General features: G+C 38.6%; 2 protein-coding genes across 4 annotated transcripts; one reads left to right on the top strand and one right to left on the bottom strand.

Moving 5' to 3' along the window:
* Positions 1–1,834: 1,834 nt before the first annotated feature.
* LOC111327076 (uncharacterized) lies at positions 1,835–5,006 on the bottom strand. The gene is made up of 2 exons (XM_022931175.2): positions 4,602–5,006; positions 1,835–2,345 (listed from the first exon to the last, which is right to left on the bottom strand). The coding sequence occupies exons 1-2, from the start codon at positions 4,912–4,914 to the stop codon at positions 1,969–1,971; spliced, it is 690 nt and encodes a 229-aa protein (XP_022786910.2). The 5' UTR covers positions 4,915–5,006; the 3' UTR covers positions 1,835–1,968.
* A 994-nt stretch (positions 5,007–6,000) lies between these two features.
* On the top strand, positions 6,001–23,545 carry LOC111327045 (uncharacterized). 3 transcript variants are annotated; one of them, XM_088756276.1, is made up of 14 exons: positions 6,001–6,923; positions 9,249–9,291; positions 9,787–9,908; positions 11,682–11,754; positions 12,793–12,836; positions 15,065–15,150; positions 15,459–15,493; positions 16,554–16,723; positions 17,053–18,242; positions 20,303–20,450; positions 20,886–21,518; positions 21,673–21,918; positions 22,000–22,066; positions 22,500–23,545. In XM_088756276.1, exons 1-14 carry the CDS (start codon positions 6,223–6,225, stop codon positions 22,623–22,625), a joined length of 3,684 nt encoding a protein of 1,227 aa, XP_088612402.1. In that variant the 5' UTR covers positions 6,001–6,222; the 3' UTR covers positions 22,626–23,545. The 3 variants fall into 3 exon arrangements, with proteins under 3 accessions (XP_088612402.1, XP_088612401.1, XP_088612403.1); XM_088756275.1 differs by having other exon boundaries at positions 6,002–6,923; positions 21,997–22,066; XM_088756277.1 differs by lacking the exon at positions 6,001–6,923 and adding an exon at positions 8,112–8,146 and having other exon boundaries at positions 21,997–22,066.
* Positions 23,546–23,992: the final 447 nt, after the last annotated feature.

The raw sequence follows: 23,992 nt of genomic DNA, 5'->3' as shown, positions 1-23,992 counted from the left end.
CATTCTACACGGGCAACACTGAGTTGAAAATCGTCGAGTTGTAGAGAGTCTTTGGGCAAATAGCTATCTTTGTATAGCTGCTGTAAGACATTATCAAGTGAGTACAAGAATGCGAGCTACAGAGCGGCAGGTACAAAAAGCAGGTCACAGATCACAGGTCACAATTAAAGAGTTATACACCTGATAGAGTAAAGGCGTTGCATTATAGTGTTCCATTTCCAGTCGTCAGAAATGAACATATAATATACATGCGTTCCGGTTTTCGTGTAAGAATAGAACAATAAAATGTCACAAGTTCAACATTCTGTTGGGTGCACTGGTGTTGTTTCCTCTGTTCACAAGCTTGAAGACTTCTTTTTAATGTGCAGACAGATATAAAATTTTCTTCGAGCTATAGGGGCTTGGAACGAGTCTGTGAGAGAAGCCCGGAAAGAGGAATTCCTTCGTGCGCGTGAGAATCATGGCGGAGGAAGGAGAGGATTTTGAGGTAAGATGGTTCATACATGGTATTGATCCTACTCTAACAATCAAGGCACCATCAAGTCAACTGAAGGTGATATTATGTAGTTTGGTGAAAATCATGGCAGGGAAACAATGTGTTGCTATAAGTTTGATTGCTTTGATTTGTAATAAGAAAAAAGAAATATTTACCTGTAATGACCTGGTACAAACTTTGGGGATGGGCAATCAATAATTGTATTAAACACTGCCACAATGTACAGGGCAGGTGTATTTAATACAAACAGAATTATCGTCAATAATTGCTTTGGCTTTGTCTGAGGAAAATTACCAGCTTAATTAAATTCAGAGCTACACTGGTAGTCTACATTATTGTACCCTAGATGCAACATGAAAAGGCATACATCACTCAAATGATGATTTTTTTTTGCTTGCTGTTTGTAAACTGCACTTTGTGGTTTTGGCTTTGCGGTCAGGTTACTGAGTTCAGGGCTTGACACCAACTTTTCAACTTACTAGCCAAGTGGCTAGTGACATCTTAGATGTTTTTAGATGTTATGACAATTTCTGTCTGTTTACTAGCCAAACCGGCTTGTGGAAATTGAAAACCACTAGCCAAAACTGAATTTCCACTCACAGTCTGTGGCTAGTGGGCTACTGTTAGTGTCGAGCCCTGGAGTTGTTTCCAAAATGGCATCAACCATTGTCGAAACTTACATTTTTGAATGCCACTTGGGACAGTGTGTCAGCCATGCCAAAAATAATAAATAATAATAAATACAAATAATAATTAAAATAATAATAAATAAATAATAAATAAAATGATAAATAAAAATAATAAATAAAATAATAATAAATAAAAATAATAATAAAGGGGTAAGTTTCTAAAGAAGCTGTGGTGTTGCATCAGTGGGGGAGTATAACAAGGTAATTTTGGTTTTATATCAACAGAGTTGATAATGTAAATTAGCCACCGTAAAGAATTTTAAAGCTGACGTTTCAAGTGTTGGCTCTTCATCAGAGCGAATGAAGACAGTGGAAGAAAGGGTGCCATCTAATTTCATGATAATTAAATCCAAGTGGGGATAATGATGTGTTTATGAAAGATCGATCACAGCTTGATTACAAGGAGGCCGAACAGCTGCTGCAATCTTTTGTCATCTGGCCATCTTCCCTTCCCTCCCTTCCCCCTCTTCCGTCTATCCCCTCCCCCACCCAGCCTTACCATTTACTTTTTTTCCTTCATGCTGCTATCTACTAAGCCTCATCCTCAAGAAGAGAGCTTGGTCACAGCCTCTATGCCCTGACCAAAAATGGACTTGTAATTTGGATGTTACTGAGAGGTTCTAATGCATCAAAAATTTTACACCAGCCATTTGTAGTAAAACACCATTTATTTTATGTCCAGGTAACAAGACTTAGTCAAACCTTTGCAAACATTATCTTTAAAAAAAGAAAAAAACCTTTCTTACTCTTTTTCATTCATCTCAAAAGAAGAGAAAATGAGGTTTATGCCAAGTGTTTTTTCATGAAATCTATCATCCTTCCTAGAGCCAAATCACAAATTTCCTTGGTGTAATTTGGGTTGGTAGGGTTGGTAAAAGCATGGCCAGTGTCATACATATAAAGCTCATACTTCACTCCTCCAGCATCCAGCTTCTCTGTCAAAGCTTTCACATCTTTTGGTGAAGAGAACCCCTCGAGATTATCCTTACTTCCAAAATGAGCTTGCAAAGGTATCTTGATTTTTGCCAAATCACAAAGGTTTGCATTGGGGATGCCATAGAAAGGAGCTGCCGCCGCAATCTCTTCAGGAATCAATGCCGCAGCCGCCAGAGACAGAGCCCCACCCATGCAGAACCCTGTCACACCCACTTTCTTGCAACCTAAAGAGAAACAGAAATGAGTTAACCTGAGGTACTTGGTAGGCCCCTGCACTGGCAGAGTGTGGGGTTTCTCAGGCAGCCATTTTTTACCTCCAGGCAAGTTGTAAAACTTTGTTTCATGAAAGCTTTTAAGGGCTAAGAACCCTAGATTTCTGGTGCTGGAGCCTTCATGCTATACAAATGCAATAGTGGTGGCAAAATGCCATACTGCAGGCTAAAAAAAAGACAATTTAAGGTATAGGTCACAAGAAACAATTTAGCTGAGAGGTGAACAAGGTGCAAACAAGGGAAAAGGGAAAATGTCCATGTAGGATGAAAACTGAAAGTTATATTAATACCACTAACAATAATAATCCTTTATCACCCAATTCCCTAATTCAAATATAAAGATTGTCCTTCAAAAAGTTTTCCTGGGAGATAGATAGTGAGAAATTTTGCAGAATTTACCCTTTTTCATGAGCACTCTGAATATATTGAATATGGGAATTAAAATTGAACATGGAAATTAAAATTTACCAACCCTTTTTAATAATTATTTGAACAGGTAAATTACTTAAGGACCCAAGGTGGCTAATAGAGATCAGGTGCTTTTTTGGTAAGGGGGAGTGGGTGGGAAGAGGGAAGTTGACATGGAGATCAGGAAAGAAGAGAGAACCTACTGGCCACTACACATAGAGGAAAGAAAACCTTCTGAACTCAATAGTTCAGATTTGCATCAAGATTTGCCACCAATTCAGAGAGCCACCATTTTGAATTTCCTCTACTAAAATCAGTCCATGGTTGATCTTGTTTCTTAGCTGTTTAAACCACATGCAGCACCTCTGGATCATTAGATTGTAAGAGTAGTCATTGAAAACTATATATACTTTGATTTTTACTATGTTGTCAGAAGAATGTTCCAATTCATAGAAGTTCATAGAAGATACTCTTAATAGAGAGCTCTCAAGTCTGGTGCATTGAGTGTGAGACTCAGGCAAATTAATCCAATCTTACACTCTCACATTGCAACTACTATTTCTCACGCATTTAAGGTGTCTATTTTAACCTTTTGATTTTAAGATAACTGTTTTTTTTAGTTAAGTACATATGAATTTAATCATCTTTCTAGATATAACCTATTCCTTGTTCCCTTTGTGCTAACTTCAAACCCTTTCGATTAGAGTAAATAATTCTTGTGCAGAGCTGTCATTACATGGGTCAGTTGGGTCATCAACTATAGCACATGTTCACATGCCGATGGCTGAGACCGCTCAGAATAAAAGAATGCACATCTTAGCTACACTTGTTTTGGTTAATTTTCCATGGAGGCATTACACATGCAATAAAAAAATATGGATCACCATGCCCGTTTGGGAGCTAAAGACCATCGCACATCCTTGACTTGGTGCATTGATTGAAATACAATACTGTGTTCTTGGAATGTGAGCACACCTATTTGCCTGATTATGTGATTTTCATGTGCAATACAGGATGCCCAGTGCCATAGTGAGGAATCACTCTGACTTACCTCTTACAACCCAAGAGTAAACAGATAAAGAAAACAAAAAATATATATATATTTATTACACGACTCGGGCAGTCAGAGGGCCAATAACTAAAATCAACCAATCAAACTGCTCTATTGCCAGTCCAATATTCTCTAAGTATTGGACCGGGCACTGTCCCGAATGGTCCCGAATGGTCCCGAATGATACCTCAATTGTGTCGCTTTGAACTTCAGTCGTATAATAAATCTCTTATTAACCAAGCTTGATCGGGACCGTACTGGAAGAATATCGGCCCTCAGTCTTTTTTGTACGGACCGAGCGCAGCGAGGTCCATACCGTCAAGACCTCAGGCCAATATTCTCCCAGTACGGCCCTCGCGCTTGGTTAATAAGATATATATATATATAACAACAAAAGCAGAAATAATAATGAAAAAAAAACTGTTAAGGACTATTTTGTACCATTCTCTGAATTTGATCTGGAGGTGTCTCCTAACTACACATTACGGGTAGCAAATGGGGGAGGGGGGGTGAGTCCTGAACCCGTTTTACGGATGAATGTAAGACAAATTAAAAAATCACATGTGCTAAATTGTATTTCCCACGTCACGTATCTAAAACAGAAAGCTTCAATTCTCATATTAGCTTTCCCTTCTGCAAAATTCACGCGTAACGTTTTATTTTTAGTCTTAATCGAGCGTAACGTATAAACCTCCAATCACCCCCGATGAAGTCCCCCACCCCTCTCCTAAAGGAAATATTGGACCAACCTTTTTCTTTCAAAAACTTGGCAGCTCCAGCGATATCTTGCACCGCTCCAGGCCAGTCCAGATCAGACATGTAATGCCCGGCTGTTTCATGATCGGTTGCTACCTTTCCTCGATAAAGATCAGGCACCAGAGTTACCAAGTTGCCTCTTCCGGAGATGTCTGCAGCTTCGTCAATTATGATTTCGTTCATTCCCCACCATTCCTGCACGACAACAAGACCCATCGTTGATTTATTTACGTCCCCAGTGAGCACTCCGGGACAGGCACCTTGCTTATTCTCCGAAGGAAAGCAAATCTTCTCTTTAGTGCTCATGCTGCAGCGCTGCCAAGTTTTAAAAGAACACTTGTTAAAAATAGGTTTTCCAAAATCGAAATTCTGTGGTGTAGAAAACGCGTGTGGCAAATTATGGTAGCTTGGGGACTAGTGCCCAGGTGTCTATCGTACTGGCAAGGTCTTTTGAGACGCATCGGACGCGCAAAAATGATCAGTGAACCCACGAGAGGAATTTAAAAGAGAATACTGAGAGGCACCTTAACCGCCTCTCATCGCCCGTATTCTTATTTTCATCTTCCACCTGTAAAACCATAATTAGTAGAGGCTTTGAAAGCAGTTGCCCTCGACCTTCTGTGCGGTGATATTTCATCCATCACTTACCTTTTAAATAAGTAAAATAATGAAAAAGTAATGAAAACATTTTCCCTGAAATTTGGAAGCATCCACGTCCCACTTCCTTCCAAATGTCGCGATCGTCCTCAAAAGAGTCCAAGCCGATACTTTGTGTAAATTACGAGACTTACCAAACATTTACAAGAGTATTTTTATCTATTCCCAAGGAAATAGTCACAACGAGGAGAAGAAAAAAGAAAAGAAATAAATACTTATGATGCACAATCCTCGCAGTAGAGAGCGCTATTTATGCAATCAATACACACAAAAAACATATAGAAAACAAAAACCTCATTATTATTTCGCAAAAAAAATATAATTACAAATAAATGAGCATGTCCTAATGGGCGACTGGCATATAAGTAAAGAATCAAACAAACGACATCAATATAAAGCAACGATACCAATAAGATGCATTTTTTCTTTGATGCTTCCTACAGGATGTAAATTTTAGAAAAAGTCATCTTTGGGAAGTGGTGATGTTACGGAATTGGCGGAATATTCTAGCGGTAAACAAAAGCTTTTGACATAAAGGTGACTGGACGTCATGAAGTATTGACGTCTAAATTCTCGTGGCGTTCTTGACAGTTCATTGTTTCCTAGTCTGTTATTATTCATCGTGTAAGATAAACAAGCCAATTTAATGTGCACTTGAACAAGCCAATCAGAATCTAGCGTGAGCTTGGACCCTTTTGTCTCTCGCCGGTTGAGTATACACGCGTCGCCTCGTTTCCATGGAGGGGAGAGTGATAGATGCTCAAAGGAATGGCCGTAGCGTAGTGACTGAAACGTGAACGATCTTGCTTAATTATCGACGATTCCCCTTGACAGATCATCTAAACAAGGAGTAAAGTGTACAGGAATAAGCTTAGAGTATGTTACCAGGAAAAAATGGGAAATCCGACGAGAAATAACAAGGAAAAACGTACATCTCGCGCATAGCATGTTTGAAAGATGGCTGAATTTCAAGGCCAACTGACTGCTACTGCTTCAAGGAGACAAAGGACTTTCTCGGACAGCTCGACGGATGTTTCAGCTGGGATCGATTTACAGGAAAGGTTAAGGAAAGAGAAATCACAACGTAAAGAGACCGACGAAGTTAATCAGCGACTTCAGGACGATTACGACGAACTCCTTAAAAAGTACGCACAGGCTGAGAACACTATAGATCAACTGCGGATAGGTGCTAAACTAAACTTGTACAGCGATTTACCTCCACCACAACAAAGCTCATTTGTGAAAGTTTCGGTTCACAATCAGCCTGGTGTCTTTAGATTTCCCAAAAGTCGCCAAGCTGTTTTAAGCGAAGGTGGTTTTCCTCCAAGCGAAGGATCTCACTCTATATCGCAAAATGGCAACCAATTGCAACGGACAACAGGTCCAGCGACTGATTCTTCTCCAGCAAATCTATCGAGTCCCGATGGACGAGGAGCACGATTTAGGGCAGCATTGACTTCTAAAGTACAGTATTTTCAAGAGGATGTAGACGCTTTGCAGAGTCATGTTATGGAAGGGCAATGGGGAGAGCCCGAACTTCAAGAACTGAGGGATATGTGCGAGCAGTTGAAAGCACAAAACGGGAATTTGAAACAAGAATTACTGCAGATACAACGATTGGAAAGTGGAAGAGATCCAGAGTCCTTTGAAAACGAAAGGTAAGGAAAATCATAAAAATCGAAAAGTTTTACCATGCTATTTTAAATTACGTTCAAGGTCAAAGATGTCCATCTCCGGAAATGTTTTTGTAAACTTTTTGTCAACATTGTACAGCGGGAAAACAAATCGTTTTTAAAACGCTCTCAGTTTTTAAACATTGAGTTTATGTTCTTATATTGTGACAATAATTCAAGTCAAGCAAAGTATAAACTTTTAACAGATTAGACGATTTAAACAAAGACGTGTAATTTAATTTTTTCATCCAAAAATACCGTCTAGCCTGTTCATGTTTTCTTAATTTAACGAGTCCACAGTTTGGGCTTTGTTCAAAGTTGGGGTACTAAATCATTCATGGAAAGAACACCGAATTTTCAGGCGATCGTGACGATCTAAAACCATGAAAAACTGGTAACCAGCTGTTCTTATTTGGTAAAATTAACGACACGTAATGGAGAACTGAAAAATTTTCAAAGATTCGGGCCAAAGAAAGATTTAATTCTAACAGCTTAGGTATGCCTTGTCAAAATAAGAAGGCATTATTGTCTGGTTAAGTTATGTACAAATGAAGACCTGCGAAAAGGTTTTTTCTAATTCTTTGTTAGGAGATTATTTGCTTCATATTACTCGCTTGGTGTCGTGGTTTTAATGGCTTTTTGAAAAGAGTTAAAAAAAGAAATTAAACGTATTTGACTCTGAAATTGTCGGAAAATTAAAAATGTTCTTGTGACGGTTTTTTTTTTCAACTGTTTAGCAGTTAGTTCAGTAGGATGTTATTGTTCGTTTTCTACTTCAGAACATTTTAATCCCACATTTTCTCAGCTGGTTTCTCAAAACACGCTCAACCATAATATGATTTTTTAAGATGAAAATTCAAATCAGCACAATAAAAAATTAACAACAAATACAAATATATTTATATCAACTTCTTGATGAATTTCTTGAGGTTGTCTGTTTGGCTCATGAGAGTGTAACTCAGCTGAATGCTCAATATAAACAGCTAAGCAGGTGGCCACTTTGTAACCCAACTGTTTTCAATCAGGTGGGGTGAGCTGCTGTAAAAATCTACAACATGGCTTGTGATGTGCAGAAAGTTTCAAAACAAACCTGTATTCTTTTATCCCTTCATTATATATTGAATGAACAAAGCTGATTAGCCTCCCCAGAAGGACCTTTCTTTAGATCTCAGAATTAATGGTAACCAAATGACATGCAACACCAGTAGGTATATTCTCGCTTTACACTGTTCTTTTTATATTCCCTATGTTTCTGACTAGGAGAATTTGGTTAAAAATTAAGAACTTCTTTAGTAGGTGATCGTCCATTTGACCTTTATGTTTGAATCAGGGCCAGTATGTTGAAAGGTGGATTAAGATAACCCAGGGTTAGTGTGTAATTTGATTTCAGATCTGACAGCTTTAAAAAAGAAAATTCAGTTTAATTCCAATTGCCTACAATTTGATGATTGAGTACCCAAAAAAGAATTGGGAAAGTTATCCCAAAGCAGCTTTTGAACAGAGAAATATAGAAACCTGGATTAAAATTTAACCCTTGGTTAATGCTACTTGGCCTTCAAACAACTGGGCCGGAGGGGTGACACTGTATGGAGAAATTCGATGCTTACAAGTCTTCCTTAGGGGAGATTAGGTGTTAAAGATCATGAAACTTTGCAACGACACAAAAAAACAAGCCAGCTCAGTGAATGAAACTCCCCTTTTTCTTCTAGGCCCAGTTGTATAAAGGGTGGCTAACACTATTCAACAGATAAATAGCTGTACAGTGGATAAAAACCGCTTCCAACACTCAAGGTCTTAAAATAATTGAGAAGAATATGCTACCTTTCTATGACATCAAGAAATGGTTAGATATTCTAGTCTTCTCGGATTAGGGACGAATAAATGGAGGTCCCAACTCCTACAGGGTTAGAGGTAGGAGATGTTAATTTCCCACGCACGAGATTACTGTGTGATGGATGGATGTCCTCCCCTGGGGTGGGATGGGTGGGATTTATTGGGTGGACTACTGGCATGGTTCGCATACGTTTCGTTCTAGTCCCACCCTACTGTGGTAATGCAGTGAAAATGGTTAGAAAAAAAAAAGCCTACAAAAGAAAAAAGTGATAGCAAAACTTACTGCAGTATCCACTGGATACAGATTTATCCAGTACATAGTATTATCCATCCTTCAAACAACCAGGACCTGGTTATTATCATGATATGTTCCCTATCCTGACTCAGGTTGTGTCTTGCCCCCTACCCAATTTGGCCCATTAGTGTACAGTACCATAAATTTCTCATTATTGAATGCCATTTATTTTCTTTACTTAGCTTTACTGGTGATTTTCAACCTGAGGACAGTCTTGATGGACAAGTAAGTGAGAAGACTGGTTAGGGCTATTTTAATTGCATTTATTGGGGAAAGGGGAAGAGCAGGTGGTGAAGGTTTATGTATAATAAAGAAACATTAAGCCTGGCTCACTCCCTGAATTGCAAATTTAAAATAAAATCTGATTTGCATCTTGTTTACAGTAACTGCTTTTTGGGTTTTTTTTTTTCCAGCAGTTGCATCTTATGACTTTGATGCTGTGTTTTTTTTATGAATAAACTTTGTATACTATGATAAATCTCATAGTGAACTTGTTTAAATGCTTAGAGTGTGTTATGGGGCCTTATTTTGGGAAAATCAGATAAGGGCCTGATCCTTCAATGATATGTTAGTCCAGTGCATGAAAATTAATGGTCATGAAGCTGTCCTTCTCTGCACTAAGCCATGGCAGGCCTTAGTGATCATGAGGAAGTAATGTTTAATTGAAGGTGTTCCATACGCTGTTGTACTTACATGTATTAACTTGTCAATTTTGAACAGCTTTATCGATGTGGACTGCGACTGGAAGAAATTTCAGACCAGCTTGGGTACTGTACTACTCCAGCTAATGTTCCTCACAGTCAGCAGGAAAGAAGAAATAGTTACAGTGATTTGTTAAACAGGTAATAAAAAAAAAACTATATGTTTCACATTTCCTCTGAATTTCATCTCCACACACTTGTTCCATCACGTGTTATAACATAATTAACATAGTATGTATCATCCGATTGGTCAATTCAGATTTCAAGAGGATGCTTTATCAGGTTACAGGGCATGCATGTAACTTGTTATGTCATAAAAGCAACAGATTGCATTTTTTCTGGGCTCTATAATTTGATAAAGCCAGCCTACAAATCGCTTGTCTTCAGCTCATGATTTAGTTAAGCTTTCCTCATGTTCTCTCATCCTCACTTGTGGCTTTGTCACATTATAGAAGGCCTTTGGCAAATTGTTAAATAAATAAACAAATAATTGTATTCTATTGCTTAAGCAACCTGTAGCCTGCCATTTTTACTACTTATTTTGCAATTTAGGATACACTGGGCACCGAATGAGGTATCAATTCAAAATTTGGTTAAGAAAACATTACACAGCGACTATAAAACTTGATACCAAACACTACTTACTTTTTATCAAAATCTACTCACTTGAAAACCTGGCAAACTCCTCTGTATGTCTGTCTTTTGAAAGGCCAACTTGTATGGGATATTTAGTTTACCCTTCCCTTGTTGGGATTCTTAATATCAGTTGTAAACATATTGTTATAACTTTAATTATTGCCCAGGGTGTTACTGAACAATTGGTTCATGCTTTGGCGTGCACTATCAAGTTATGGAGCATGTGGGAAGTTTGGAGAGCTCGAAAGAAGCGTAGGAGTTGCCCGAGGCAATAGCCAAGGGCAACTCAAGCTTCTTGAGTGCTCTCCAAACTTCCCACATGCTCTATAACTTGATAGTGCACAGCTAAAAGCATGAACCAATTGTTTTAGAACATAGCCAGTGGAATTGTGCATCAAATCTGACGCGAAAAACAGACAACTATATCAGAAGCGAATCATGACGGTGCTGATGCCCAGTATCCTTTTCCGTTGTTTTTCTCTTTTTCTGCCTCATTTAAGAACTCTAGCCCAAGAGAAAAGGTCGGAAAATTGTCTTTGTTTTGGGACTGGTGGGCCGAGTCTCTGTTTGTATCCATTATTGTCGTGAAATATATTATTTTTCCCCTGCACTAACAATGGCCGCTCGCGCGCAAAAAAAAAAATTTCTGGCAAAGCGATTTGCTCATGCTATTAGCATGCACTATCGGGATTTTTAGCATGCTTACCTATACTGAATTTGATTACGTGGCTCTGCCAGCTATGTTATAAATGTATTTAGTGCCCCTTCAGGTTAGCACAATCCCTTCAGCATAAGAATATAAGCCCTCCTTTGTAAGTCAGATCACTGGTAAATTTCAGGTAAAGTTGTTTGCTTGAGCCAAGTTCCCTTTGCATGAAGCATCTAGGAGTATCGCTACTCCCCCCAACTTAATAGGACACAGTTCCATCTCAAGGTTGTAAACCCCCAACCACTCCCCACCCCCCCCCCCACCCCTACAGTATTTCATGAGGTTTCCCTTACAGTTTACTGGCACCCAATTATAATCCTGGATGGAGAGAGAACATTATACAATCACTTGCCCTGGGCACTAGTTTTACTGCATGTCTACAATGTACATTCTCATTTCAATTTTTTGTAACACTCCCTGCCTTTGTGGTACATGATCACATATGAATAAACTAAGTTAGACCCTGTTCAAGAATAGACTTGAAGGACATACTGCTGTTGTACCATCATCACACATAAGCTCAACTGAAAGAAATCTTACTCTCTTAATTTTTTTTTTCATTTTTGCAGACCAAGGGACAATCATCACACAGCAGAAGTAGAAAACCAGAGACCCGAGGGTGATCTGCAGAATCTAATGCAGGTACAGTATTGCAGAAAGTAAAATAGTATTGTTTTGTTTGGCTAATGGCTAAATGAAGAGCTTTTAATATATTATACCAGTTTTGTTCAAAGTCAGATCATCTCTAATCACCTGGGTAGTGATACTGCTAATAGTTGACTGTGTTATAGATATCATAGGATCAAACATTAGCAAAAATATGTTTTCCTTTAAATGTGGTTTTTTTTTTTTTTGCAAAACCTTGTTTAATTCTTTGATCAAGTTATGTGTCATAAAGTGAAGTTCATGAAATCATAACTCTGCTATCTGATCTTTTGAAGGAAAAGTAGATGTAGCTAACAGGGTTTGAGTAATAAGCTGGTAGTAAATAGAACAAAATGTAAAATGTATGAGTTTACAAAGCAAAGCTCTGCTGTTGTAACGGGTACAGGCCTAAATTGTTTCCTGATTATTATTATTATTTTTTTTTTTTTTGGGAGAGAGAGAGAGAGAGAGAGTAATGCAATAAAATGGCTTTTTATAACAATTAGTGAGAAAAATAGTATGTACTTGTTCATCTGCAAATACTTGTAAGCCTATTGCTTAAGTCCATGGACTGGAACAAAACATTTCACTCAGTCATCACTTATATATTGTTTCAAACAAATATTTGTCATTCTGACTTTCTTTCCTTGAGCAGAAAATATCTACTAGGATTTTCTGCCAAAATAGGTATATTTTAACCTTAAATTTGTGCATGTTGGAAGACTATATCAAGCTGCAGATAATTGTCTGCAAAAAAGAAAAGCCATCTGCTTGCTTGTGCTCGAGAAGTTAAGTGTGAAAAATTAACTCAGTATGGAGTCCACTTAGCCTATGTTCCTTCCCATTGGTTACATCTTTTGTTTAATGTATCGTTTTTTATTCTCTTTTGTTGTAAATTTTCTTTCTTTTTTTTTGTTTTTGTTTTGTTTTGTTTTTTTTTTTCAGTGGTACTGAAGTACCATAACCTTTTTCTTTCTTTCCTTTTTTCTATGATTGTTCGTTGACATTAAAATTTGTTGTGGGTTTATTTTGTAGAGACTGAGAAACATCAAGGAGGCAAGCAGAAATAATGCTATGAGGTACCGTCTTGCTGAATCGAGTCCTTTCCAAATATTGTAGTTACATTGTAAATGCCTCAGTTATATTTATTTATTAACACATTCCTGTCACCTGATTGTTTGGTAACGTAATTACAGGACGTATAGATACATATAAATTAGACATTTTTTTGGAGCGAGTTTAACACGTTATTGTAAAATGTGATCATAACATTTTTAAAAGAAAAAGAAAGAAAGAGAGAAGTGAGGTTTTATATCATTCTGGAAACTACATTATTTTGTAAATCAATTTTATTAATGGAGTTAGTACATGTACCTTCTTGCCACCTACCCTTATCGTGAAGCATTCTAAGCTTCTTAATTCTGTGCCTTTAATTTTATATTTTAATGGTGTTTTTTTCCTACCACACACATGTACCCTGAAATATTTGTTGGCAAATCTGCCACAGAATTGAGGATCAATCTTAATCTTGTAAAATTGCTCTTGTAATATATTTTTAACTATTTTGTGAATCTCTGTTATTCTCATGGTAGGCACTTGTGTTCTTTCATCCTTAAAAGGTGCACAGTGTGGTTTCTTTTAAATCTTTTGTCACGTTTTTGCTTTGATTACAAGGTATAAATAGACGATTTAATTAAAGTTGTCTTATTTACTGAAACGGTGAATATTTATCGTATGGTAAACAATATAATGTTTTACTAACGTTAAATTTCCTTACACCGGGAAGAAATTCGAAAAGTTAAATTAAATTTCTTTTTGTGATTTTTGCAGTAACGATTATGCTCCCTAAAAGGGCAAAAAAACTGAAGAATATTTTTTGTACGTAAAAAAAAAAAAAACCTTGGTTAATGTTCCTGAACATCGAGCTACACATATTAGCATGGATAAATAGCTGCATTGCTCACCAGGGCAGGTGTATCCTAGAGATTTTCAACGGCTGGTAGATAGATCAATACCACATATGTTAATATCTGGAAGCAGTGTTTAAATCTGATGTTGCGTTAAAGTATTATATTCGACCATATCGCGTCGGAACGCAGGCGTAGAAGAGTTTTCTGTGAATGGGGTCGAACGCGCCATTGGAAGGTGAAAATGAAGCAAGGGAAGACGAAGAAATAGTCAGGATTTTCCGCTGGGCTGTAATCATGTAATCGCTTTTAGCTCATTTATTTTTTAATTTCTTTTTTCGCTCTGACGTGATTTACATTGAAGGGATTCATTTAAGGTTTTGGACAGTTATGAATATGCTCGTAGCAGTTACATTTCGCAAATCATGAAGCTTTTTTTTCCAAAAGTTGACGGGTCGGCTGGATTTTATAACCTAAAATGTTTTGTTATATTCGAGCTGTTTTCCTTTCCTTTCTCTAAGACACGTTTGCGTGTATCAATGTGATGCTTGTTATCAAATCATTTCAAGAGCGTACCTAAACAGACTGAGCTTACTGTGGTTGGTTGCAAAAGTGGCTCTATTTTCCTATTTAACAACCAAGCATTTTTCCGATATTTTGTTTCTGTTATGGTTTCGTAGCGTGGATATCATTGGCTTTATGATTCGTGCTGCAGAAAATAATAATTGATTCAATCGTTTCGAGTGTTTTCATTTACGTTTTAAGAGCCTTTGGTCCTTTGTGTGCGCGTAATATTTTTGAAGATACTGAAAAATATCAGAGCAAAATTTGCCAGTCCAAACTATTGATATCAATGAACACATTTGAGATCTTACTGGGTTGGTTGCTGTGCCTCAGAAAGTACGCTGATTGATCTAACTGACTTCGTCAAGGGTTTCAATAATAAATTTTCTTATTTTCACCACATGCACACTTCGTATGTATGCTTTGAAAATAGAATGCTTCAAGAGGACCATGTGAAAAAAATATGAGAACACTTGCATATGATAATTTGTTTGCGATTTTTTTGGCTAACTTTGAAGGGAGAAAATGTTGTCGGCAATGTGCTTTCGGCCTTATGTATATGAATTTGAAATGATTGCCATTTGCTATCATTACAGCTGGCTTTGATGGAAACGGAGATAACAATTGAGCTGAATTAGTGATGTAAAGAAATTAAAATATCTGGATAGAATTAGACACTAACAAATGCGATCCCCTGTTTTTGTTTTTGCTTCGAAGATCAACTACCCGAGTTTTCATTCAAATTGCTTGAATTGATTCTATAAAGTTATTATTTTATTGCAACAAATTCCCAGATTTTTTGTGTATTTATCAGTGTCTATTTATTTCGATTGCAGAGAAGGGAACAGCTCTGATGATGTAGGAGATCTGGATTTAAATTCCGTTGGAAGAGAAGATGACTTTTCCAGAAGGTTTTCGCTGGGTACGTACCATGTAACAAATTGTTTCTCAATCTGAAGGTGAATACTAAAAAACGTTTTAGTTAATCGTTAAGTTCTTTGTGAGAATAAACCACGCTCTTCTAATTTGAGTATTTCTCTATCAACTGTACGCAAAAAGCCCTTTCTGCTATCAAACAAGAGTTTGTCAATAATTGCAGCTATTTTCTCACTCTTATTGTAATTCGTAAGGATGCTTAAGTGAACCGGAGAGTTTTTGTTTCCTTAGATGAATAGCTGTAATTATTTGCTGTGGAATTCGAGCTGATGTCTTGTTTATTTTTGCCTGCAGGTCCGCTTCCAGATAGCGAGGGCGAAGAAAAACAGGTATCAAAAACATTTTTGTACAGCAAAATGTTAGGACTTAGTTTGGCATCTAACAGTTTAAAGTTTACAAATGTAACTTCTCAGCTATATCTCGAACACAGGGTTTTGTGGGAATTTAATTAGGCCAGACTAAACTAATCGTTTCAATATATGCAAAATTAAAGTCGTTTATAAACAAGAATTTAGCACACAGCGTGGTATCAATAGTTTTTCGTAATGAATTTGTAAGTAACGGCGTCAGTTCTTTGAATTCCGAGAAGCAAAATTAAACTAGAGGGGTAAAATGTACACTTAAAGGGCTTTTAGTTCCTAACGCAAGTCTTATCCCATGGATATTATTGCCGAAGAGTTCTTTTCTGAGAATATTGATCGTTCACGCAAATTTAAAGCGAAGTAACGCAGCGTAACATGTGGCATTCAATGTATCACAACATTGGATTCTCAGCCAATCATCTGTCTTGGCGAAGTGCGCGCTCCGCGTTACTGTGTTTCTGAGGGTTTGTTAGTGAGATTCAAGCTAAATTTCGTCAGCACATTTCTTTCAAACATAATCTCTGTTATGTGAGTGGTGATGTGTCAGAAGTCAGGCCAATATGATTCTCCACCTTGTCGTGTTTGGCATCTAAAACTGTACTCGGTCCAACATTATTAGTCGAAAATATTCGGAAATGCCTTCGCATGCAATATGTCTTTGAGTTTCACCTCGGTGGTTCAAGTTTGGCGTAGATCTGCTGTTAGTTGGAGCGTTTTCCTCATCTGAACACTGCATTTGACCGCTTGGAAGCAATGAACGATGACTGTTTTGGAAATACAGGCTCGCTAGAAGAGTTCTACTTGGTTCTTTTGGACGGAAGATTTGAATATTCGGTGAGAACTTAATTACCGCATCGTGTTATGCGCGTTACCGTTAAGGAATTTAAATTTTGCGTTGTTCCGTGTCGATGAAACTACTTCACTTCCTGGCGAAAGATCAATTCGCACATACAGCTCTTCTTAGACGGTATTGTAACAAGTTCCCTATGGGTCGATCGGATTTTTATCTTTCTTTTTTTTTCGTCAGGGGCTTGGTGACCAAGCCGAACCTTTGGACCTACAGGAGTCTGGTTACTTCGCGTCAGAATCTATGAGTGTGATCCAAGACCCCCTCTCTGAGCCGTTGTCAAGCCAGTACTTCGTAAACAGTCAAGGGCCACACGATAGAATACGAACAAGGTCCTTACCTCACACAAGGTAGGAAGAAAAACACTATCATAGAGAGGCATATTGCTTTTCACGATGTATATTGACTATACCGAAAAAAACCTCGTTCGGTTTTATTTTAAACCGTATGGAAACCGCGATATCAACGGGGTGTTTGCTACGTAATGGGCTTGTTGGGAGATTTTACTTTCCTTTAGTTTAGCCTTAGCTCTGTGAAATTATTACTCGAAGTAAAGAAAAATTCTTGATATATTTTTCTCTGGAATTATGATTTGTTAACCGGACTGAGGTAGAAGAGAAGTAACTTTAAACCGAGTGAGGTGACGAAAATCATAAGCCTAGTTATGCTCTATTTCCAGCCCTCATCGCCTTTCAATTGGCTCAAGTACTGGACAGCGGTCAAGGAGCAACAGCCACCGCAGCCGCGCCAACACAGAGGACTTCGACTCACCCCCACCCCCAGAGGATGATGGCGATAATTATGTTCCATCTTCAAGCTTACCTTCTCCACAGAACTCTCCTGGTAGTTCTAAATCACCCCGAGCTTCGTCTAGTCCTGTGCGTAACAGCGTAAGCGGAATTCCTCCGCCTCCACGACGCCAAGACAGTCACATGAGTGAGGGCAGTAGCAAACGGTCACGTGCCAGTTCTAGAGCATCGAGACTGCCTGGGTGTAACAGTATTCCCACTCACGATAGCTCGCATGATACTCAACCAGTCGAACCCTTTGATTCACGCGATCGCATGGCTAGTACTCACAGCTCACCACGTGAACAGCACGAGCCGCAAGAATCGCGGCGAAATAGCACGCGAGAACCGCCACGAACGTTAAACGTGTTACATGATGATAACGTGCGCAAGCCCTCCAGGGTTACTCATGGTCGTCCTTTAAGAGCGAGTGTGTCGGGAGATAGTCGTGTTTCCACGCCCCTTTTCCTTCCCAACGGGAACGGGCCTGCTCAGCCTAGAGAGCTTAACCGTAGGGGAAAGTATCGCAACCCAGCGGCCGATTCTGAGAGAGGTTTCGATAGCGGCTTCTTTGGTTCGGAGGGAAGTCGCATATCACGGGGCCTCGAATCCCCTGACATTCCGCCCCCTTATTACCCTGAGACTAAACTACGCAGTGCACCTTTACAAGAACAATCTGCAACAGAGACTGAAGATGATAGGATCCTCACCACGGCGCCGAAACATGCGCCGAAGTTAATTCCTAGAAATAGAGATGCGAGGCGACGGAGGTCCTCCTTGCAGTCGCTGTCTGAAAGCGACGAGGATCGTTATTTAGAGACAACTCACTCCAAACCTACGACGAGAACGCCGTCGTCTCAGCGAGAACGAAGAAGTCATCGGCATACTCCAACTCATCCTACCCACCGATCTGATAACGAAGGTGTTCGAAGACTTGACGACAGTTTACGAAGGCATGCGTCTACTCCGAGCATATACGAAGATGGTACAGGAGAAAGATCAGTGCCTAGTGCCGTGAGTGGGAGAACGTCTAAGACTACCACACGCCACAATAAGGGGACTAATACTCCAAGAAGTACTGGTAAGTATTTCATCTAATAAACATCAAATACGATTTCTTAAGAATTTCGGTGTTCACTGAGACATAAGTATAGAACGAAAGGCTGTTATCCTTTATTTACAGTTTGAACAGCCATTGCATTGATAAGGTCGCTCTATGGTGTTGCCTCATTAAGTAATGAACTTGAAGTCTATTTCCTTTTTATCATTTAGTTACCTCCGTATTGGAGATTCAGTGCTGGCAATTTCTGCGATTCCTGTCTAAACTCTAGGAGACCTAAAGCGAATTATTTAAATTCTGAAAATGTTTCGGTTTAGCAATAAAATTAAAGGTTAAGTTCAGTTTCTAAATTTGAGAAGTACAGAAAAAATGAAATACAAAACGAAAGTTGATGCGTGATGTTTTGTTCAACAAACCAGTGTACACACACCAGCGCTGATTATTTATTTTATTTTTAATTAATATATTTTTTTCAAGTAACGAACCTTCTCGTTGTAGTCATAAATTAACGTTTGGATAAACAGATCCGGTATCTACGTCTTTGTGGTTTTATACTGTTATTCGTTTGATATGTCCTCTTTCAGAGTTTATTTTACTGCCTTTGAACGTGCATTCATTAAAAGATAATCTTCGTAGGCGCCAGGTGCAACACAGTTGTATTGTGCTACTAAATTGCACCAACACAGGGTCTTTTGTGTTTTATCTTTATCACATCACAATAAGAAACATTGGTGTTGGTGCTTAGGTCCAGAAACTGCGTTTTATGAAGGTCGAGTTCGCACAATTTATTTCTTATGCTGCGGCGGAGTTTTGTCAAATATTGCGGTATCTTTTTTCGCCATTTGTTTTCTCTCAAATTACTGCTGATTTCTCAGAGTAGAATTTGCTATTTCTTTTGTTACTTGATGACTATGTGGTTCGTTAATTTGTGTAGGATCTTCACCGTATTTGGAGACTGGTCGGGGAAAACATTGGTTTTTGTTTCTAGGTATATAATATTGGCAGTTATGTATCAGCAATCCAATCAGATATAAGACTGTTTACTTGCCGTACGGTTAGCGTAAGCAAATATCCAGTATTTTTAAGAGTTATTCGTAACTCAGAGATGTTATTTTTGGTAAAAAATGTGAGGACATGTTCTTCATTCGAGAGGGTCTTCCAGGAGGTAAATGCTTAGCTTAGCCGCAGCGATTAAACGTATATTTGGGGTGTAGCACTTGAAGCAGATACAGGGTTATGAATAATATATAATCGTACGATGATATGAAAACTGGGTAATAAGCTTATTAGTAGAGAGTTAGGCAAATTGTTTGTGTTACTGTAAAGTTTGCTCTTCTCCTGAATCTCAATGGATGAGTTAGACAGAGGTACAGTACTAGGCTCATTTTTGTTGTAAAACATTTGTGCCTTAAGTGTAATTTTGGTCTCCTTACATGCATTGTGAATCGATGGTTAAAGATAATCACGCTAGAACTTGACTCTCGCATACAAATTGCTTTTGCTAAAGAGATCGAGAAAGATGGAGAAGTATTTGAGGTGACTCACGTTTTAAACTGATTCTGGTGCCGTTAACATGTTCATAGTTGTAATCTATTTTGTGCAGTGGCAAGAAATCGCAGATTTCTAGATATTCTCAAAAGTTCAGAGGATAGAAACTAAGGATTCCATTTGAATTATTGTTTCCTCTCTAGATACTTAATTTATCGATATTCCTCGAGGTGTTCTTATTATTTCATAACACAACTTTTCACCACTACTCGAGTCATTATTTAAGTATACTAATAGCTGTTTTAAAGAGGTCGCTCTGAGTTTTTCTTTTTCTCAAGATCCTCGTACAACAATAGGGACTTTTTAAAATGTAAGCAGTCTGGTCTCGTTTCAGTGTAAATTTGGTAACGTAGGGCTGTTGGAGTATTTAATATTTTAATGTATATACTTTTCATCGAACTGGAGGCGCAGTTCTGCCATGCTTTTAAGTGTGGAAAAAATTAAAAATAAAATAGAGATTAATAAAAATATACCTAAGGCTTCATACCGCATTTTATAATTCGTTAATTTCTTTTTTCCTATCGTTCTCATAGGCCCGCGGTTAGATCAGTCCCGGCCAATGGATAAACAGAGCGTGCGCAGTTACCCGGGTGACCGTGAATCCGTGCGGTCGGGACGGCGGTCAAGGAGAGGTGACGATAGTAGCAGTGGATACAGTGACAACGAACGGAGATATCGTCGGTTAGTATTACCACTGTGCAGAGGTATGCAGATAGCTGTTCTTTATACTAAGCGGACATCTCTATTGTTACTGTGTTTATTATATGAATTTACAGATGCCCTTATGTACTAAGTGTGGTCAAAGGTTTTCCGGTGAATTATTCAGTTTCTCGTGTTACTTTAAAACCTGAAAGGCGTAACAAATCAAGTTGTTCGATTAATTCATCGTGGTGTGATCACTGCCTGGATGTTGAATACTATTAGCATCTAAGGGTCTAAAACGTTTTACCATTTCTTAATCATTCGTACGATAATTATTTGTTTGAGATGTCTTCAGTTTGAGCCAGAGTAGTTCAAATTCTTTAACTTGCTGTCCTGCAAAGAGCATCTCTTCGCGTATTTAGTTTAGTAATCATTTCGGTGTTAAGAGAAATTCTTACATTTTTTCGTTGGCAGAGATCCTATTGATAAACTGAGAGAGGAGCTTCAGAGCTTGCGTACGCAACTGCAGCAAGACTCGAACGCTCGCGGATTGCAAGCTCAGATGTACGACGACCTCCGACGGAGACACGACGATCTGGAACGAGAGATGGCCCGAAGAGGTGCTGAACAACAAATGGCGAACCTATACGACAATCTTCAGAAAAAATACGATGATCTGGCGAACGAAATGTCTCGAAGCAAAGAAAATGCAGCAACAAGTACGACGACACCTCACGACGATCTAAGAAGACGAATCGAAGAACTAGCAAGGGACGTAGGAGACTTAAAACAAAGAGATCGCCAGCGACCTTCTCGTTCTCGATCTCCTTCGCCAGCTCCCACAAAAGAACCCGAGGTCACTACGATGCAGTTTTTGTGTCCTTTCTGCGGAGATTCTGGCACTCACAGTCATGGGAATTATTTCTATCCGGGGTATTCTGGACCAGCGCAGGAAACCCCGATGATTACCACACGGACACCAACCTCGCGACCTCGCCGTCATACTGAGACGCAGACGCCTTACACTCCAGGGTTAACGAACACTTATGTCCACCACCCCACTACCCCTGCGGCTACTTCCACACCGTACTCACCCTACTACCACAAGTAAGATACAGACTTAAACTTGAAATAGCCGTTCATCTCCTCAGTTGGTAGAGAGAGTTTTAGCAAGTAGAGGTGAACGGATTGTAAAGAATCCTGGATTTAAGATCTATTTAAATTATCCGCAATTATATTTCCCTCTTCTCTCCTCTCTTAGTGTTGTCTCATCGCCTATGCATCATCACACACATACTTATCCGGGAGCGGCTACCTCATCGTCCGTAGTACCAGCTGGAGTTGTACCCGGTGTACCGGTGGCGCCCCCCGGGGTGCTAAACGAAACCACAACCGTTCATCATATCCATCATATTCCCCGGGGGGGGAAGTCCAGGAACCGGCGGGATTATGTGGTATCCGACAGCGATGACTCTGAAAGTGACGAAGAATACCCTGCATCTCGGAGGTAAAATGTCGGCTAGTCACTGGGTTCAATGTTGTAATTAAGTAAAACTAAGGAAAAAACTATTTTTGTTTTGTTTAGCAGGCACGTCCGACTTAGAAGTAACCCAAGTCCAAGTAACAGCGGTTGGGGAATTCACCAAGGAGACGAGGTACGGTTCACGACACTTGTGAGTAACCCGTGGGTGAATTTAAACTTTCAACTCTTAAAGCGTTTCAAATTTAGTCTTAGACTAAATTTAGACTAGTCTTCTAGGATATTTCTAAGATGTCGTGACTTCGATTCCTAATCGATTACAAAAACCATGCCTAAACATGAACGTATAGTAGTAATTTTTATGTATCGATACAATTTCCGTGAACCTGAACGAGCCCTATTTTTTTAAGAAGTGTTTAGGAAGATTTACCTACGTTCACAGTATTCTACTTGCTTCTCTGATTGATTAATTAAAACATTTTTCAGAAGCGCGTGGTGCTACTTCTCTTTTGTTCTTAGGTTTTTTTTTTTTTTTTTTTTCTAAGAGCTGGATTTTTCATCTCTCAGTTTTTTAAAATGAATTACCGCCATCGTGTTCTTGTTTTTAGTTGGAGAGTTATCGACTTCATCAGTCACTGGACGTGGCTAACAAAGCCGCAAGAAGAATGCAGAATATATCTAAGAGAATGCTGAGTAACATCGCGTCCGACTTAATACGATCCGGCAAGAGATAGCACCTAGATACATATTCCCAGCTACAGAAGTAGTTCATCATTATCGTCTTTCTTTTGAAGTCAGCTGTGATCTTTCTCCGTGGTTGGACTCGGAAACAACTCCAGGAGATTCTTGGTCGTTTGCAGACAAGAAGAAAACCCACTACCATATATAAACGAGGTGCATGTATCGCCGAAATTTCATGCAAAGCCATCCCTAAAGCTCTCTCTTATTTCTATCACCTTGAATAAGATCAGCATTATAATCTAACGAATTTCATTCTCATGAAATAATTCAATAATTTTCTCAGCATGGCTAACTCTTCGATACAAGTTTCACATTTTCTTGTCATTAATTACGCTGCGCTCCATCCAGACTTGCCTTAGTTTGCTAAAACAAGGTGCTCTTTAACTAATTTCTACCTTTTTAATCTAATACACAAGCTCTGCTTTGAGTTATCGTCCAAGTGTAAAGGTTCTCAAAGTATAACAAACAACCCTACAAACTTAACTATCAGTGACTTTCGCGCTGGAATTTCTTAAACAATGTCGGACTGTATAATGATATACGAAGTTAGAATGTAGTTGAAAATTATTTTTGTATTTTCCAACAGATTTTGTATAGTATATAGCATTTGTTTTATATTAGTATTTATTTATTAGTTTTTTATTCCAAATATTCACCCGCCTATCTCATTTTATTTATTCATACATGCCAGATATGAATGTGTTATGCCTATACTTTAAATCACAAATTACTATATATTTTACGTGTTTTTATCTTTTATGTGACAAAAGACTTAACAATAGGTTTGCTCGGTGTTGCGCGCACAAAACATATTGAAAAATTAAGAGCAATTTTAAATTTGCTGCGGTCGTTAAAGGTAGCGTTGTAATAGCTATGATACAAAATTATTGTTTAATAACATAGTTTTGTGAAATGGTGGTGTTTTATTTATTTTTTTTGTGGCTTTAAACGAACCGCTTGTCGAGAGAGGTGAAAGGTGAAATTGGAAAGGGGGGTAGCAATGTTTGTGGAGAGGGGGAGGGGGTTGGGAGGTGCTGGGTGTAAATGGCTTCCTAGTGGTTTGATGAAGTCGTTTTTGAGAAATTCGATTTCCCGAAATGCCCCATACTCAGATAAGATCCACTCCTCATTCCTGTAAAAAGATTCTTACGGGCTTTAAGTAAAAATAATTGTGCCGAGCTATCCACTTATGCTTTGACGTGGGCATCGTTGGTTTTCCTCGTAACTGTTTGAATCCAGCAATGTTACATAAATGACTCGTCGTGAGGGAATTTTTGTGATTGAAAAGAGGTGCTATTGTTAAAAAAAAAAAAAAAAAATTGAGATCCTCGAACCCTTTCCCGCGAAAGAATCATTTTGC

The sequence above is a fragment of the Stylophora pistillata genome, chromosome 4 (genome assembly GCF_964205215.1).
Source record: "Stylophora pistillata chromosome 4, jaStyPist1.2, whole genome shotgun sequence".
Classification (NCBI taxonomy): Eukaryota; Metazoa; Cnidaria; class Anthozoa; order Scleractinia; family Pocilloporidae; genus Stylophora; species Stylophora pistillata.
Note: the sequence above shows the minus strand (reverse complement) of the source record. Positions and strands in the feature narration are given on the sequence as shown.